General features: G+C 36.4%; 1 protein-coding gene across 1 annotated transcript in view; it reads left to right on the top strand.

Moving 5' to 3' along the window:
* The window catches only part of LOC101551554 (T-cell receptor-associated transmembrane adapter 1), a 38,952-nt gene extending 26,190 nt beyond the window's left edge, over nucleotides 1-12,762 (top strand). Inside the window, exons 4-6 of the mRNA XM_055124514.1 lie at nucleotides 5,364-5,425; nucleotides 8,053-8,141; nucleotides 12,505-12,762. Of these exons, the coding sequence (XP_054980489.1) occupies nucleotides 5,364-5,425; nucleotides 8,053-8,141; nucleotides 12,505-12,762 (409 nt within the window). The remainder of the gene's footprint in view (nucleotides 1-5,363; nucleotides 5,426-8,052; nucleotides 8,142-12,504) is intronic.
* Nucleotides 12,763-14,462: the final 1,700 nt, after the last annotated feature.

Here is a 14,462-nt window from a genome sequence, read left to right as displayed (position 1 = left end):
AACTTAACTCAAAATTAATCAAAGACCTTGATGTTAGGTCCAAATACCCCAAATGAATTTTATTTTATTTTATTTTATTTTTTTTAATTAAACACCCATGATTTACAAAGTTACTGATAGTTGAGATTTAGGCAACAATAATTCAATACCCACCCCTCCATCAGTGTCAATTTCCCTCCACCAGTGTTCTTAGATTCCTTCCCCATCCAAACCCACTCTTCATGCCCTGTCTGTCAACTTGCAGGTGCATTCAAAAGTTCCAGTGAATCTAACATTTTAAAAAATAACTTTCCAGGGGGCTGGAGAGATAGCACAGCGGGTAGGGCGTTTGCCTTGCACGCAGCCGACCCGGGTTCAAATCCCAGCGTCCCATATGGTCCCCTGAGCATGGCCAGGGGTAATTCCTGAGTGCAGAGCCAGGAGTAACCCCTGTGCATCGCCAGGTGTGACCCAAAAAGCAAAAAAGAAACAAAAACAAAAACAAAAAAAAACAAAAAACTTTCCATGTATTGACTTCAGGAGTGTTTTAATGATTTGACCCTATTGGAAAGCAAAAGAGAAACAAAGATAAAGGAAAATTACATCAAGTTAAAATGTTTCTGAACTGTGAAAAATGTTAAAATAAAAACACTCTACTGAAAGCAAAAATATTTGCACATCTATTAAAAGGCTAATATTCAAGATATATAAAGGACTTGCAACAAAATAACAGGCAGTCTCATCAAAAAATGGAGAGAAAAGGGGTTGGAGCAATAGTAGAGCAAGTAGGGCATTTGCCTCATTTGTGGCGGATCCAGATTTGATCCCTAGCGTCTCATATGGCCCTCAAGCACCACCAGGAGTACGTAATTCCTAAGTTCAGAGCCAGGCAAAAATCTTGAGCAATGCCAAGTGTGGCTCAGTTACCCACCCACTACCTCCCACTATAAAAAAAATGGGAAAAGAGCTAAAGAGACATTGTTCTAAGAAGACATAAACATTGTTGACAGGCAAATGAAAAAATGCTGACCCTCTCTGAAACTATCAGGGGAATGAATATCAAAACAACGAGGAGGTAACACCTCATAGGAGTGACAACGACCTACATTAAAAAAGGTTAGAAACTACCAGTGCTGGCAGGTATATAGAAAAAAAGTGACTCTTATTCATTGTTGGTTGGAATATAAAATAGTTCATCCTCTAAAAACTATTTGGAGATGTCTCAAAAAGTTTAAAATAGAATTACCATATGATGCAGCAATTTTTCTTCTTGATATGTATCCCAAGAAAACAAAAATACTAACTAGAAAAGTTATATGTACATCTATGTCCATTATATAAAAGTTATATATACTACCTATAGTGGCCAAAAATTGAACGCAACTCAGGTGCCCGACAACAGATGTTTAGATAAAGATGTATAGATAAAGAAGTTGTAGTTTATATACAAATTTTTATGCTATTCAGTAAAATAGAAGATAAAATCTTGTCTTTGTGTACAACATACATGCAACCAGAGATTGTCATATTAAGTAAACTATGTTAGAAGGAGAGGGACAAACACCCGGTGATCTTACGCATATGTGATGGGCAAAGAAACAAAGTAAGGAAATAGGCAGTGTCCAGTGAAAACAACCCCTAAATTCTAATGACAAAACTGAGATTTCAAAGGTGGCGGAAGATGAAAGGTGTCCTGTGGATGGAGGAATATTGATACTTCAGTGGTGGGTGTGGTATGGTAATATTGAATACTAAAATATAAGAAAGCAAATATACAAAGTATTGTTACCTTGATTAAAAAAATAATATTTTTTACATTTATATCCTTCCCCTGGATAAGGGTCTACTATCTTTAGTGTTATATCACTTCAGTATAGAAACTCCTATATGTATGTCACATCACATACTCTGCCAATGTGAATTCACATTAAGCATATATTGAGATGCCCTTCACTTTGGCAGCTTTGTGTGCCTGCTTCACCATTACTGCTTTTCTTTATTTTTTTGGCATCATTCCATTAATCTATAAATTAAAATATGTATTTAATATTAATAAAATATATATTTATAAAATATACATGCATAAATGCATGTATTAATGTATATGTGTGAATTATGCATAAATATCACTGTATCACTGTCATTCCGTTGCTCGAGCGGGCACCAGTAACGTCTCCATTGTGAGACTTGTTACTGTTTTTGGCATATCGGATACACCACAAGTAGCTTGCCAGGCTCTGCCATGCGGGCGAGATAATCTTGGTAGCTTGTCAGGCTCTTTGAGAGGGATGGAGGAATTGAACCCGGGTCAGCCACGTGCAAGGCAAACGCCCTACCTGCTATAAAATGTATTTATACAAATATAGATATTTGTTAAATAGATATTAGACTTAATTTATACCAAGTTGCCTGGCCGTCATCTCTTCATTGACCTGCAACATTTTTACAGAACTTAAAAGTTAAATTCACATCTGCCTATATATGCAGGTCTCTCCATTTTTCTTTTAATTTCTTAAACCTACTCTATTCAATTGTTGGTCCTCAGTGAATCACCAACTCAGTTTTGAAGAGTTATCAGTGCAATCCACAATCAGAACTGATACATTTCACATTGCTCAGCTGTACCATTGGACACTTTGAAACCTTTTTTTTTTTTTGAGGAGAGACACAGGGACAATGGGCCAGACCTGGTGGTACTCAGGACTTGCTCAGGGCACTGTGTTCAGGGATCACTTTTGGTGGTACTTGGGAGACCATTTGTGGTATTGGGGATCAAAACTGGTTTAGGTATATGCAAGGCAAGTGCTTGACCCACAGTCCTGTCTTGCTGGCCCGGCACTCTTGAGATGACATTTCTTAAGACGTCTGCTTCTCTGGACTCTGGGTAACTCCTTTGGATTTTCTCCTCACTAGTCAGAGGCTCCTTCTCCTTTGTTGAACCGTAAATATCAAAGCACATCCAGTGAATCTCTCCTCTATCTATACTCCTTTCACAAGTAATTTTAATGTCTCATTATTTTAAATAGCATTTTTACACCAATCAAGACAATATATGTATTGATATATGTATATGTATATACATATATATGCATGCTTATTAATCTAGTCAAGTTGACACCAAAACCAACTTCTGATACATCCCTTAGTTTAGTTTTTTCTTAATCTTATGAAGTTATAGCTCCTTAAAAATTGTTTTATATAAATTACTTTCACTTTAATTAGATATAGGAATGGTGAATTTATGGCATGGTCTTTGGGAATTGAAAAGAAATAAGAAAATTAAAATTCAGAATTTGTGTGTAATGATGGCTTAATTATTTAACTTACTTATTTTATTCATAAATAATACCTGAAGTATTTTTCTTAAAAGACTTGGCAGTAAAATGATAGAACATAATTTAAAACTTTCAAAAGAATTGCAGTGATACAAGTGAGGATAAAAAATATTGAGTCTAATAAAAGATGCAATTAATGCTTAAATACCTGAAGTGTCAGTAAATGTATTTATTAATTAGAGAACCATTTCAAACAAATTAAAAGCAATGAGGAATCTGATCGGGCCCAAATCTTAGAGGTGTAACAATCTCTGGGATACGAGTTCATTTATTAATCTATTTTAATAGTAATTAATCTTTCATACACAAAATAATGCCAAGCATTGATGCTTACAGTTCATTAGATATTTTCAATAGACTAGGGCTAGTTGGAATTGCTAAGTAAAAAATATTTTTTTAACTTTTTGGTTAGGAAACTGCTCCTGAATAATAGTTTATTTGCCATGATTAATCATCTGAGACCTGCCTGTAGACGCAGGGCACTGCATTATAAATCACATCTTATTTTCATTCACCACGAATAAAATGATGTTCATGTTTTGGACATGATTTATCTTTTGCAGGTTATATCTGCTATCTGTAGGCTAGGAAATGGATGGATTGTCTTATTAAAAATTCTTCACTGTTTGCTATTATATTTTCTGCATGCATAGCCAGAGAAAGCCCAAGAGCAGGGACTATGCCACATTCTAATTCAAAACTATATTGAATTAATTACCAATGTTTAAAAAAAGTTGGTGGGTAAGTTTATTTGTTATCAGATAAGCAAAATCCAGCATTTGGACTTTTCAAACCATTTCTTAGGGATATAATTTGATTTGTTACTTTTAGAAGATACCTGGTTATTATTTACATATTCTGTATGTTCTGTTGGAAGACTGGGGAGTAATATAAGTGTTATGTCTTAAGATAAGTGTTCTTTTTCCCTTTTAATTCAATTCCCTCCAGTTCTTAGTGATGTATAATCTCCAAGTTAAAGCTGTTGGTACTGTTTTTATGAAATGCCACTCTCGCTGCCCGATATGTTCCTCTGTTCTCAGCCTGCCACTGTCAAGCTGGTCACCACGGTCATCGCCACTGTCTACTGTCAATTGTAGTATGCCTTCTATAATCCTAATAGGTTTACTCTGAGGAGGCTGTAAGGAAAATTAATGAAACATCGAAGGAAATAGCACTCAGGGTTTAAAACCAGTCTTCCGTTACAATCCTAGTGTTGCTAGTTACTATCCAATATGTCTTTGAATAATTTACCTAGATGAACTGAAAATTCCTTATCTGCACAACGTAAATTTAAAAATGTATCCATGCATCTCACAACTCATAGGTCTCTGTATGCTTGTGTGTGTGTGTGTGTGTGTGTGTGTGTGTGTGCGCACGCGCGCGTGTGTGCGTGCGGATGTACTTTCAAGAGGGTCCAGAGGCTCTTCCTGGAGATTCTCCAAGAGTCTGAGGATATGGTACTGCTCCAGTTTTACAAAACCAGGTATTAGCTGGCCACCCGCGAAGTGTTTAGGGGCCGGAGTCAAACCTGGTGGTATTAAGAGGGCCTTCAGGGCTGCACCAGCAACACTGGAGGGATCATGTGGTGCCAGGTATTGAACTGTGAGTGATCCCATGCAATGTACCCACTCCATCTTCTGTACTGTCCCGCTAGTCCTCTGTAGGGCTTTCATGAGGACTAATGAACACTGACACAAAGAATTTATAAATAGTAGTTATTATTGATATTAAACAAAAGATTAGGGGAAGATGCATTTATATGAATTGCAGAGTTCTCATATGCAAAGTATAGAATACTAGTAATAATTCTGAAGAAGTTTCCGGGGTCTTTGATGTACAAAATACTGTGTGCATGCACCTGAATCTAACCAATGCCTTTATGCATACTTTTATATTCTCTCACTCACTCACTTATAAACATGTACTTTGGTTTGTCAAGACTGAACAAGAGCATACAATTCTTTATTCAATATTGAATTTAGTTGGCCATCTAGTCATAAGTCATGTATGAAGTTGATTATAAATTAAGATACTTTTTTATTATTATAGGGAAAATGAGAATGATATTGAAGACATACCAATTTATGGTAATTTAGATAGTATGATTCCAGGTAAGTTCTATTTTCCCAAAATTAAATTTGACCAGAATATTCTACGAAGAAGTTAAAGTGGCTAATTATTTGTTACAACATTTCAATATCCCAATGGTAGTTACAAATACAACTATATTTATGATGTTATTTATTTCCAAATCTTCCTATTATAAATTATACTAAAACATACGATGTAAACCAACATTCTGTTTTTCTGTAGTCTCTTAATTTAATTCTATTGTTAAGAAGAACACAGGAAGACTCGATTACAATGACTTTTGATGAGTTGAATTATATGAAATAAAGCTACTTCTAGAGCAGAAAATAGTCCAAGGAAACTGCTTTCTGCTCTGTATTCAAAAGTATACAGTGACTCATTGTAATAATGAATGTTTTCTTTGGATTTTCTAACTTAAAATTGTCCTTTGTAAAGTAGAAAATCTAGGTCTAGACTAATGGAAAGTGAGAGGAGAAATAAACTAAATTACTGAGTGATCATATTTTTTTGTGTTCTTTTGTAGCAAGTACTGTTTTTTTCACCCTTGAATGCATGAAACACCTAAACAAGTGTTTCTCAACCTTTTTTCCAACTATAACTTCTTTCTGACCTTGCTTGCTTTCTGTAGCCCCCTTTCTAACTGGTTGTCCCTTTAGTCTTATACTGTGGCCCCCTCATTTATCTGATTTTCACCTTTGCCCTCTGAGAATATCCTGGGGCCTACAGTGGCAGTATATGGCCCACAGTTGAAAAACATTGATCTAAAGCACTTTCCGAAAACAACCTTCAACTTCCTCAAAACATACAACTATGACCTAATTCTAGAATTCTGTTGACAAAGTCATGAGAATAACGTTAGCAATGAACCCCATATTTACCCTGCACACGTTTTTAACAGACTTAGGGTGATGACTTGAACATAAACATTTTCAGTAATGGACTAAATTTTAATCCTCATATATCAAAGCCAAACCTCATATAGCAAATCCTCTATATCAAAGCTTCTAAAGTTAGAAATATGATCATTTGCTTGTTTGTTTGTGGGCCACACTCAGTGATATACAGGACTTACTCCTGGCTCTGCGCTCAATGATCACTCCTGTCAGGACTCAGGAGACCATATGGGATGCAGAGGACATATCTAGGAGACCATGAACAATTCAAGCACCCTACCCACTGTACTACTACTCTGGCTCCAGAAATGGGACAATTTTATAAAATTCAAGAATGTATCTTTCCACTTCTTCTAAAGTGCCCTATAATCACTCTCCTCTGAGAATTCAGAAACGAATTTTCAGAAATATACTCTTCAATATAGTCTACAGAACTGAGACTACCACGTGGGGGATGTGTGTGAGGGGCACCGGTAGTGGGTGTAGTGGGAAGCAGACAGTCTGGCTGGATGTGTGTTTTTGAAACACGGTATGCATTAAAACTATTAATAATAGTATCCTTATCATGGCCACCAAAAATTTAAAAATCCATTTAAAAAAATCATATGGTCCAGAGCTTAGGTGGTGGAGGATGGAGTTGAGGGTGATTTACCTTTCTGATTTGTCTTGCAGAGTAATGGTGCCCACATCTGCAATATTTTAAGACTTAATTTCTAATGTTTTGGATGTCTTGAAGCCCACCCTATCTTTAATTTCTGCATCTAGGTGAATGCAGAATCTAGGTGTTATCCTACAATCTCTGAATTTGTATATCCAGGATAGGGCTTAAAAGAATCTTCTAGTTAGCAACCTCCCAGGTGATTCTCAGGCCCATCCTATCAGTTTCTCTTAGTGTTCTCCCTTTTAAATAGGAATGTATGGGAGAAGAAAGGTATGAACAATTTAATAAGTAAATCCTCACAGTTTGAGATTGGGTCAGATCTGGAGGATGTTAGACTCTGCTCAAAAATTCTAAGACTGGGGCTGGAACAATAGTACAGCGGGTAGGATGTTTGCCTTGCACACGGCCGACCCGGGTTCGATTCCCAGCATCCCATATGGTCCCCCAAGCACCGCCAGGAGTAATTCCTGAGTGCAGAGCCAGGAGTAACCCCTGAGCACAGCCAAGTGTGACCCTCCAATAAAAACTCTAGGACTTTGGACTAGAATTTACAGTCCTAGAGTTTTAGCATAGGTTGGCTGAATGGGACTGTCACATGGAATACATATGGTAATCTGTATCCTCTTTCTCTAACAAGAATTTAAAATATCCTGAATAAAACTTACTCATGTAAAAATTATTAAGTTATATTCATCTACGTAACTTCATTGTGTTTTTTGCTATGCCCCATTGCAATCTTATCTTTAAAAAAGAATACAGGCAATCTTTTTAACTTGTGAGGTTTTCATCATTTCTATTGACAATTTAAGTGAAGACTATCTTGCAATGGCATAAAAATAGATTTTCAGTTCTTATCCCAAATGATCTTCTGTCTCTTTTTCACCATTATTTCCATGAGTAAAAGACTCCTCCACTGTCTGATCTGCAGATAACACCTTGTGCTGTGATACCTCCTTGCATTATTTCTTACCTTCACACACACATCAGATAAAGATGAATTATATGATGATTAGGGGTTTACATGAACAGCTAATGTTGTCTGTCAAGTATTTTTGTGCCAGTATTTTCATTTTTAAACTACAAATTTCCCAAGAAACAATGGATGAAAATTGCTATGAACAAATGAAAGCCCGACCAGAGAGAACAGTGAATGAACTACAAGAGGCCGACCCACCTGCACAGGTGAGTGTGCTCTTCAAATCCATGGTCAAATTAAGACTATGTCACAGCTGGGAATCCCGTTGCAAGGACACTAAAGCAGAGTATTCTGATGGGTACTGTTACCTTTTTTTTTTTTTTTTTAGTTTCTACCAGTGCTAAGTTAAATGATAAGTTGAATCCGTGGGAAGCTCTGGGTACTGAGGTCTAAAATGGAAATCAAAGGCAAGTAAACAGTACTCAGAACCACACTCAAAGCTACAAATAGTGTACAATTACAAAGGCAATAATAGATTTGAAGGGAAAAATGCATTTTTTCCTAGACGTCCAGTTAGTTCTTTTTCTTTATGTTGAAAACTTACTTGTGTCACAGAGATACATGTAAAAATTGGCACATGCATAATGCTGAATAGATTTCAATGTTTGAGAGAGTGAGCAAAAGGGTGCAAGAAAAGGCAGGAGAAGAAAGAGAAGAGGAGGGAACACTTAGCTATGAGGTCAGTTAGCTGTGCATGTTATAAGGTAAATTGTTGTACCTCTACTTTGTAAAGCTCATGTGTATAAATTTGACATAAGTTCTAAGGATGTAATCTTATGGCCAGAAATTTATGCACAGTTTATGTGAGGGATAAGCAGGACAAAGCTGAGACAGACACACAAACCAGAAAAATAAGTTTCTCCTTTCCCTTCCATAATAAGAAGTTCAGTGTCCTCACACACAAACTTTTGTTCAGCCTACATGCTCCTGAAATGTTAAAAGTTTCAGTTAAAATCTCTATTTTTCCTTTGTCCTTACGGACCTTGCCTCTTCTATCACATGCTGTCTTGCCACTTGCTGGAAATAGTAATAGGGCCTGCATTTCCCTCCCAGTGGTGATGTGTCAGGCTTGTGTTATGTGCTTTATCGTCTTATTATCTCAGATTCCTATGAGGGAAGCAGCATTATTACGCCTACTTGACAGAGACTTGTCAAGGATAAAAACCTTACCCTAGAGCAGTCACATACTAAGTGAGGAGGAGAGTCCAGGCTCGGTCTTGCCTAACAGAACATTCTCCTTCACCTAAGAGAGGTCACATCTTGGAAATTTCTCAAAAAGGTAGAATTTTTCTCTTTTTCCTTATATGAATGACCTACAAACATCAGACTTCATGACACTTTTATTAATAAATTAAGGGGTAGTGAGGTTTAAACAAAATGTACACTCTCTGATGGGCAAATCCATTGTATGATGTTCAGTTAATTACAAAACATATTTTTAGATAAAAGTCCTAAAATCTGCATGTTATAATAAGATATGCTAGATCTGTGATAATAAAGATTAAATCTATCAAGTTCAGTTAAAATACAATTGCACTCTCTGAAATTTAGAGTCATAATACCTTGACTATAAAAGAACTGAAAATTTGAAATAGAAATGGCTGTTTAATACACATGAGTTGTACAAACCAGCTTTATTTGAAATGCATTTGATTTTTACTCAAGTTGAAATTAAGCAACACTTTAGAATGTCTTTAAAAGTTTGCTATTTTGGGGCTGGAGAGATAGCACAGCGGGTAGGGCATTTGCCTTGCACGGGGCCGACCCAGGTTCAAATCCCAGCATCCCATATGGTCCCCTGAGCACAGCCAGGGGTAATTCCTGAGTGCAAAGCCAGGAGTAACCCCTGTGCATCGCCAGGTGTGACCCAAAAAGAAAAAAAAAAAGTTTGCTATTTTAAGTCAGGGAAATAAATCGTCGGTACAGTGCCTCTTGCCTTGCGTGTGTAAGGCCATGTGTTTAATACCCAGCACTGAAAAAAAAAAACTATTTGCCATTTTATACTTATAAGTTATATCTTTAAGGTACTTCTGAGGAAATTAGTCCACATCCACCAGGAATAATGCCTGTGAACCACCTGTAATTAGTCTTTGATTTCAGTCTTTTCACAAATTTAAAGTAGATTTTAAAAATAAAATAGATGAGAAGTGATGGTTTTATATCTTCTCAATTCTATATTACTAAAATTATCATTTTCATTAAAAATACTACCCAGTTTGGTAGTCCAGTAATTACTGTTGCTTTGCTTAATTACTGAAGCATAAGAAATATTATGCCCAACTTGATGCATACAGTTTGCTATTAAGAGATATAAATTACTTGAGCTTTGAAAGTGAAGTATATAGTTTAAAAGTTCTAATTTCAGCATATAAATCTATTGTTAGAAAGAGTTAGTAAGGAAATTTAATAGTAAAATCAGTCCATAAGAACTTCATATTCTGAAAAATTACTTCTCCCAATTCTAGAAGTTTTGGTTGTGTCCTTTAGGCCACAAATATGAGTTTGCTCCTATTCTTCTCATCTCAAAATCTCTAACTAATCTCTTCTTTCTGTCCTACAACAGAAATAAGTTCTCAACTCTCTGAAGTCAATATTCTTATTTAAACTCTTAACCATTTCTGCCCTTTATTTCAAAATCTGATGCCAGAACCCACATATCCATCCCTGAGCACCACCAGTACTGATGCTGAAGAATCACCAGTTATGCCTCACTCCCTCCCTCAAATAACAAACAGATAAACAAAAAACAACCCCAACCCTGAAAGAACAAGCAAACAGGGCTGGAGAAAAAGCTCAAAGGATTAGAGTTCATGTTCTGCTGCTGCATCAGCAGGTATGGTCCCCAAACAGAAACAAAACAAAAATGAAGTAATGCAAAATAAAAAGCAATTCAACAAAGTTATATTTCAAACTCCTAAACTGCCATGTATATTCATTCTGTCAGTATATTATGTCAGAACTGGAGCTATAGCATAGCGGGTAGGGCATTTGCCTAGCACGCAGTCCACCCGGGTTTGATTCCTCCACCTCTCTTGGAGAGTCCGGCAAGCTACCGAGAATATCCCGCCCGCAACCGCAGAGGCTGGCAAGCTACCCGTGGCATATTCAATATGCCAAAAACAGTAACAAAAAGTCTCAGAATGGAGATGTTATTAGTGCCCACTCGAGCAAATCGATGAACAATGGGATGATAGTACTATTCAGTGCTATATTATGTCTAATAATGCTGTCGGATAGGCACTCTTGGTATAGAAGCAAGAAAAGTGAAGCTCAAAATAGTTTATAAATATTGCCTAAGATTTCAAGACCAGTATGTAACAGAATTGGGAGTCAGCTGGAGGTTTAATGCCATATTAAAGGTCTTGGCTTCATGCCCTGTTGCTTCTCCAACTTTCTGTATTCTTCTATCTTTCTTATTCTAATAGTCACTCAACTCTACACGTCACAGGGGGCCACCAAGACACTCTTTATGTTCATGTGCAAATAAACATTTAAGATGCAGTGTACACCCATAGCAGTTCCTCAATAATTTATTTTATATTGCTTATTATAAATAATTTGCTAAAAAATGATGAGTAAATGTTTCCTTAGAAGAATGGTAGTGAAGATTCTTATATCTCACCATGAAGCCATTAGTCTTTTTATAAGATATTACTAAAATGTTATTAGAGGTTAGGTCTTCTGTGTTTATATTTTGTTAATTCAGATTAGTTGCCTTCTATATTATATCCCATCCAATCTGGTGCAGGTTTACAGGGTGGTTGGGGGAACTGGAAATAATGGTGGTGGGAAGATGCAATGGTGGTGGGATTGGTGTTGGAATGTTGAATGTCTGTAACAAATCATCGCTGACAACTCTAAAAACCACAGTGTTTACATAAAGTGTAAGGGGAAAATAAAATTGAAATTGAAAAAAAAAAGACGCCAGTCTAAAATCGGATAGACCCTGGTAGATAGATCAAATTGATCAGAGGAGATCTAAGGACAGGCAGGCAAGAAGGAATTAAAAGAAAAAGCAGAAAGTGTCATACCTGCCAGATACCATATCCATAAATAGACAGTTATCTTTGCACTTCATAATCACAAGATTTAGAGTTACCTTTACTTTTCTAAATATTTTTACTTTTTTATAAAAAAATAAATAAACAAGGGTTTTTTGTCTATAATTGACCAATTGTTAAACATGTGTAGAGAAGACCTTGTGATTTGTTACTTTCTAATCACACTTGTTCCCTGTTTAATGAATTGCATTTTTCCTTGGCAAGTGCAGAAAAGGACAAGTACCCACAGAAGCAAAATTCTAGGATGAGAGGCCAATTCATATAAAATATTCAGGCATATTTGAAGTATGAAAAAAGAAGTATACAAAAATTTCACCTAAGATTCATTTTTTACTGAAACATCTTGAACTTTTTCATTTCACTTTTTGCCGACACTTATATTTTTACAACCAAGCTAGTAGAAGATGGTAAAACAAATAGCTTGTTTGTCATAGTCATTAGGATTCCCCGAAGCCAACAAAATCATAAAATCAGTTAACAATAATAACTTAACATGCTTTTCTTTTAGGTAACAAGTGATCCAGAGATGTTCTATGCCTCACTAGATCACAGCAAAGAGGGGCAACGCAGGAAGCCTAGGAAACTGAATACACATTTGCAAGACAAGAATGAAGATAAGCAGTTACAAGAAATGGATGCCTGCATTTCTCAGGCCACTTTGGTTGACGATTTTTCATCAGAAAGCCAGAAAATTGAGGAAAACATTCATGATGATCCTGTCAGACTGTTCGGATTGATTCGTGCAAAGAGGGAGCCTATAAATTAGTTGAACTATGTTCCAGTTCAGTGATTCACTTCTTTCTGGACAGCGTGTAAAAGAAAACAAGATCCCACATGATAGCATGATTTGCCAGGGTGATGAACTGATCATTTTGTTGTGGGATAGTGACTGTTTCCTATCCAGAGTTTCCTCATTATCAAATGTAAGTCCATAAATATTAGTTATTTGAACTTTAAGAAGAAATACCTATGTACAGAATGTAAAATAAAATTAAGTTTGCAAATTCAGAATGATAATAAGAGTCTGTGCTTGATTGTAATACTCAAGTTAGTGAAATGGAAAAATAAGTAAGCATATTTTAGAGCATATTTAAGGAAAAGTAAAAGCCAATACTTTTTTCCTCCTGTTTTTCTCCTTTTTTTCTTGTTTGCTTTCTTTTATTTTTGTGTATAAGCCAATATTTCTATGATTTTTCCTCTCTTTTGAAAATTTTAAATTTTAGGCATCATGATTTACAAAGTTGTGTGTAATAGGTTTTCAGGAACACAATGTCCCCACCTTCAGTCCCACATCCTGTGACCCAATGCTGTCACCTGAACCCCAGGTTTCCTCCCACAAACCAACCTGCACACTTGATAGATACATTTTTTAGTTTAATTATTTTAGTTTGATCTCCATGATTTCAGTAGTGTTGGGTCTAGTGGATTAGATATCAACAGACACAGAAATACATCTCTCTTATCACCAACATGAAGCACCTGTGATTAAAAAGAAATTTTATTGGAAGACATGGGAAATATTAAAATATATTCCTGGGTGTATATCCCCTGAGGCTGAAGCATAGCTTAGATGTCAGGGTACATGTCTGGGACTGCTGAATTGAACAATACCGGACTGCAGAACCTGAACATTGTAAGAGTTTCCATTGTAAGATTTTCATAATTGATATTAAACAATATATCTTACAATCTGGTGGGGGCTTGCAGGAGCGGGGACGGGGGAGTGGCACATGGAGGGTGAGTAGGACACCTGGCAGTGTTCAGAGATTACTTTGGCTCTGTACTCAGAGATAATTTCTGGTGCTGTTCTGGAGCCCATAGATGGTGCTTGGGTTAAACTTGAGTCAGCTGCAAGTAAGGCAAGTGTACTACTGCTTTGGCCCTGGTACCATTTTTAAATGTGTATTTGGACATTGTTGGACTTCTTGAACATGTATATTTACAGTTTTTTCTTTTTCAGTTTTGGGTGAAATGGCCATTATTTAAAAAATGTTTATTCTGTACCTCCCCCCATTCACAGGCTCTTTAATTATTGGCAAATTATTCCATATTTAACTAGTTTATCACCATTTCTTTTGTGTTTCATTTTGGATAGTTTCTCTTGCAGTGTCTTTAAGATCACTATTCTTTTCTTCCAAAATGTTCATCAGCCAAGAGTTCTAGACAGATTTTTAAAGTAAATTTTGTATTAAGATTCTGTGATTTGGGGCTGGAGCGACAGCACAGCGGGTAGGGCGTTTGCCTTGCATGCGGCTGACCCAGGTTTGATTCCCAGCATCCCATATGGTTCCCTGAGCACTGCCAGGAGTGATTCCTGAATGCAAAGCCAGGAGTAACCCCTGAGCATCGCCAGGTATGACCCAAAAAGCAAAAAAAAAAAAAAAAGATACTGTGATTTGCAAAGTTATCCATAGTAGTTTCAAGCATACAATGTTCCATCACCAATCTCACCAGTACTGTCAACTA

This window comes from Sorex araneus, chromosome 2, assembly GCF_027595985.1.
Source record: "Sorex araneus isolate mSorAra2 chromosome 2, mSorAra2.pri, whole genome shotgun sequence".
In the NCBI taxonomy this organism is placed as follows: Eukaryota; Metazoa; Chordata; class Mammalia; order Eulipotyphla; family Soricidae; genus Sorex; species Sorex araneus.
This window is presented reverse-complemented; position numbering and strand designations above follow the sequence as displayed.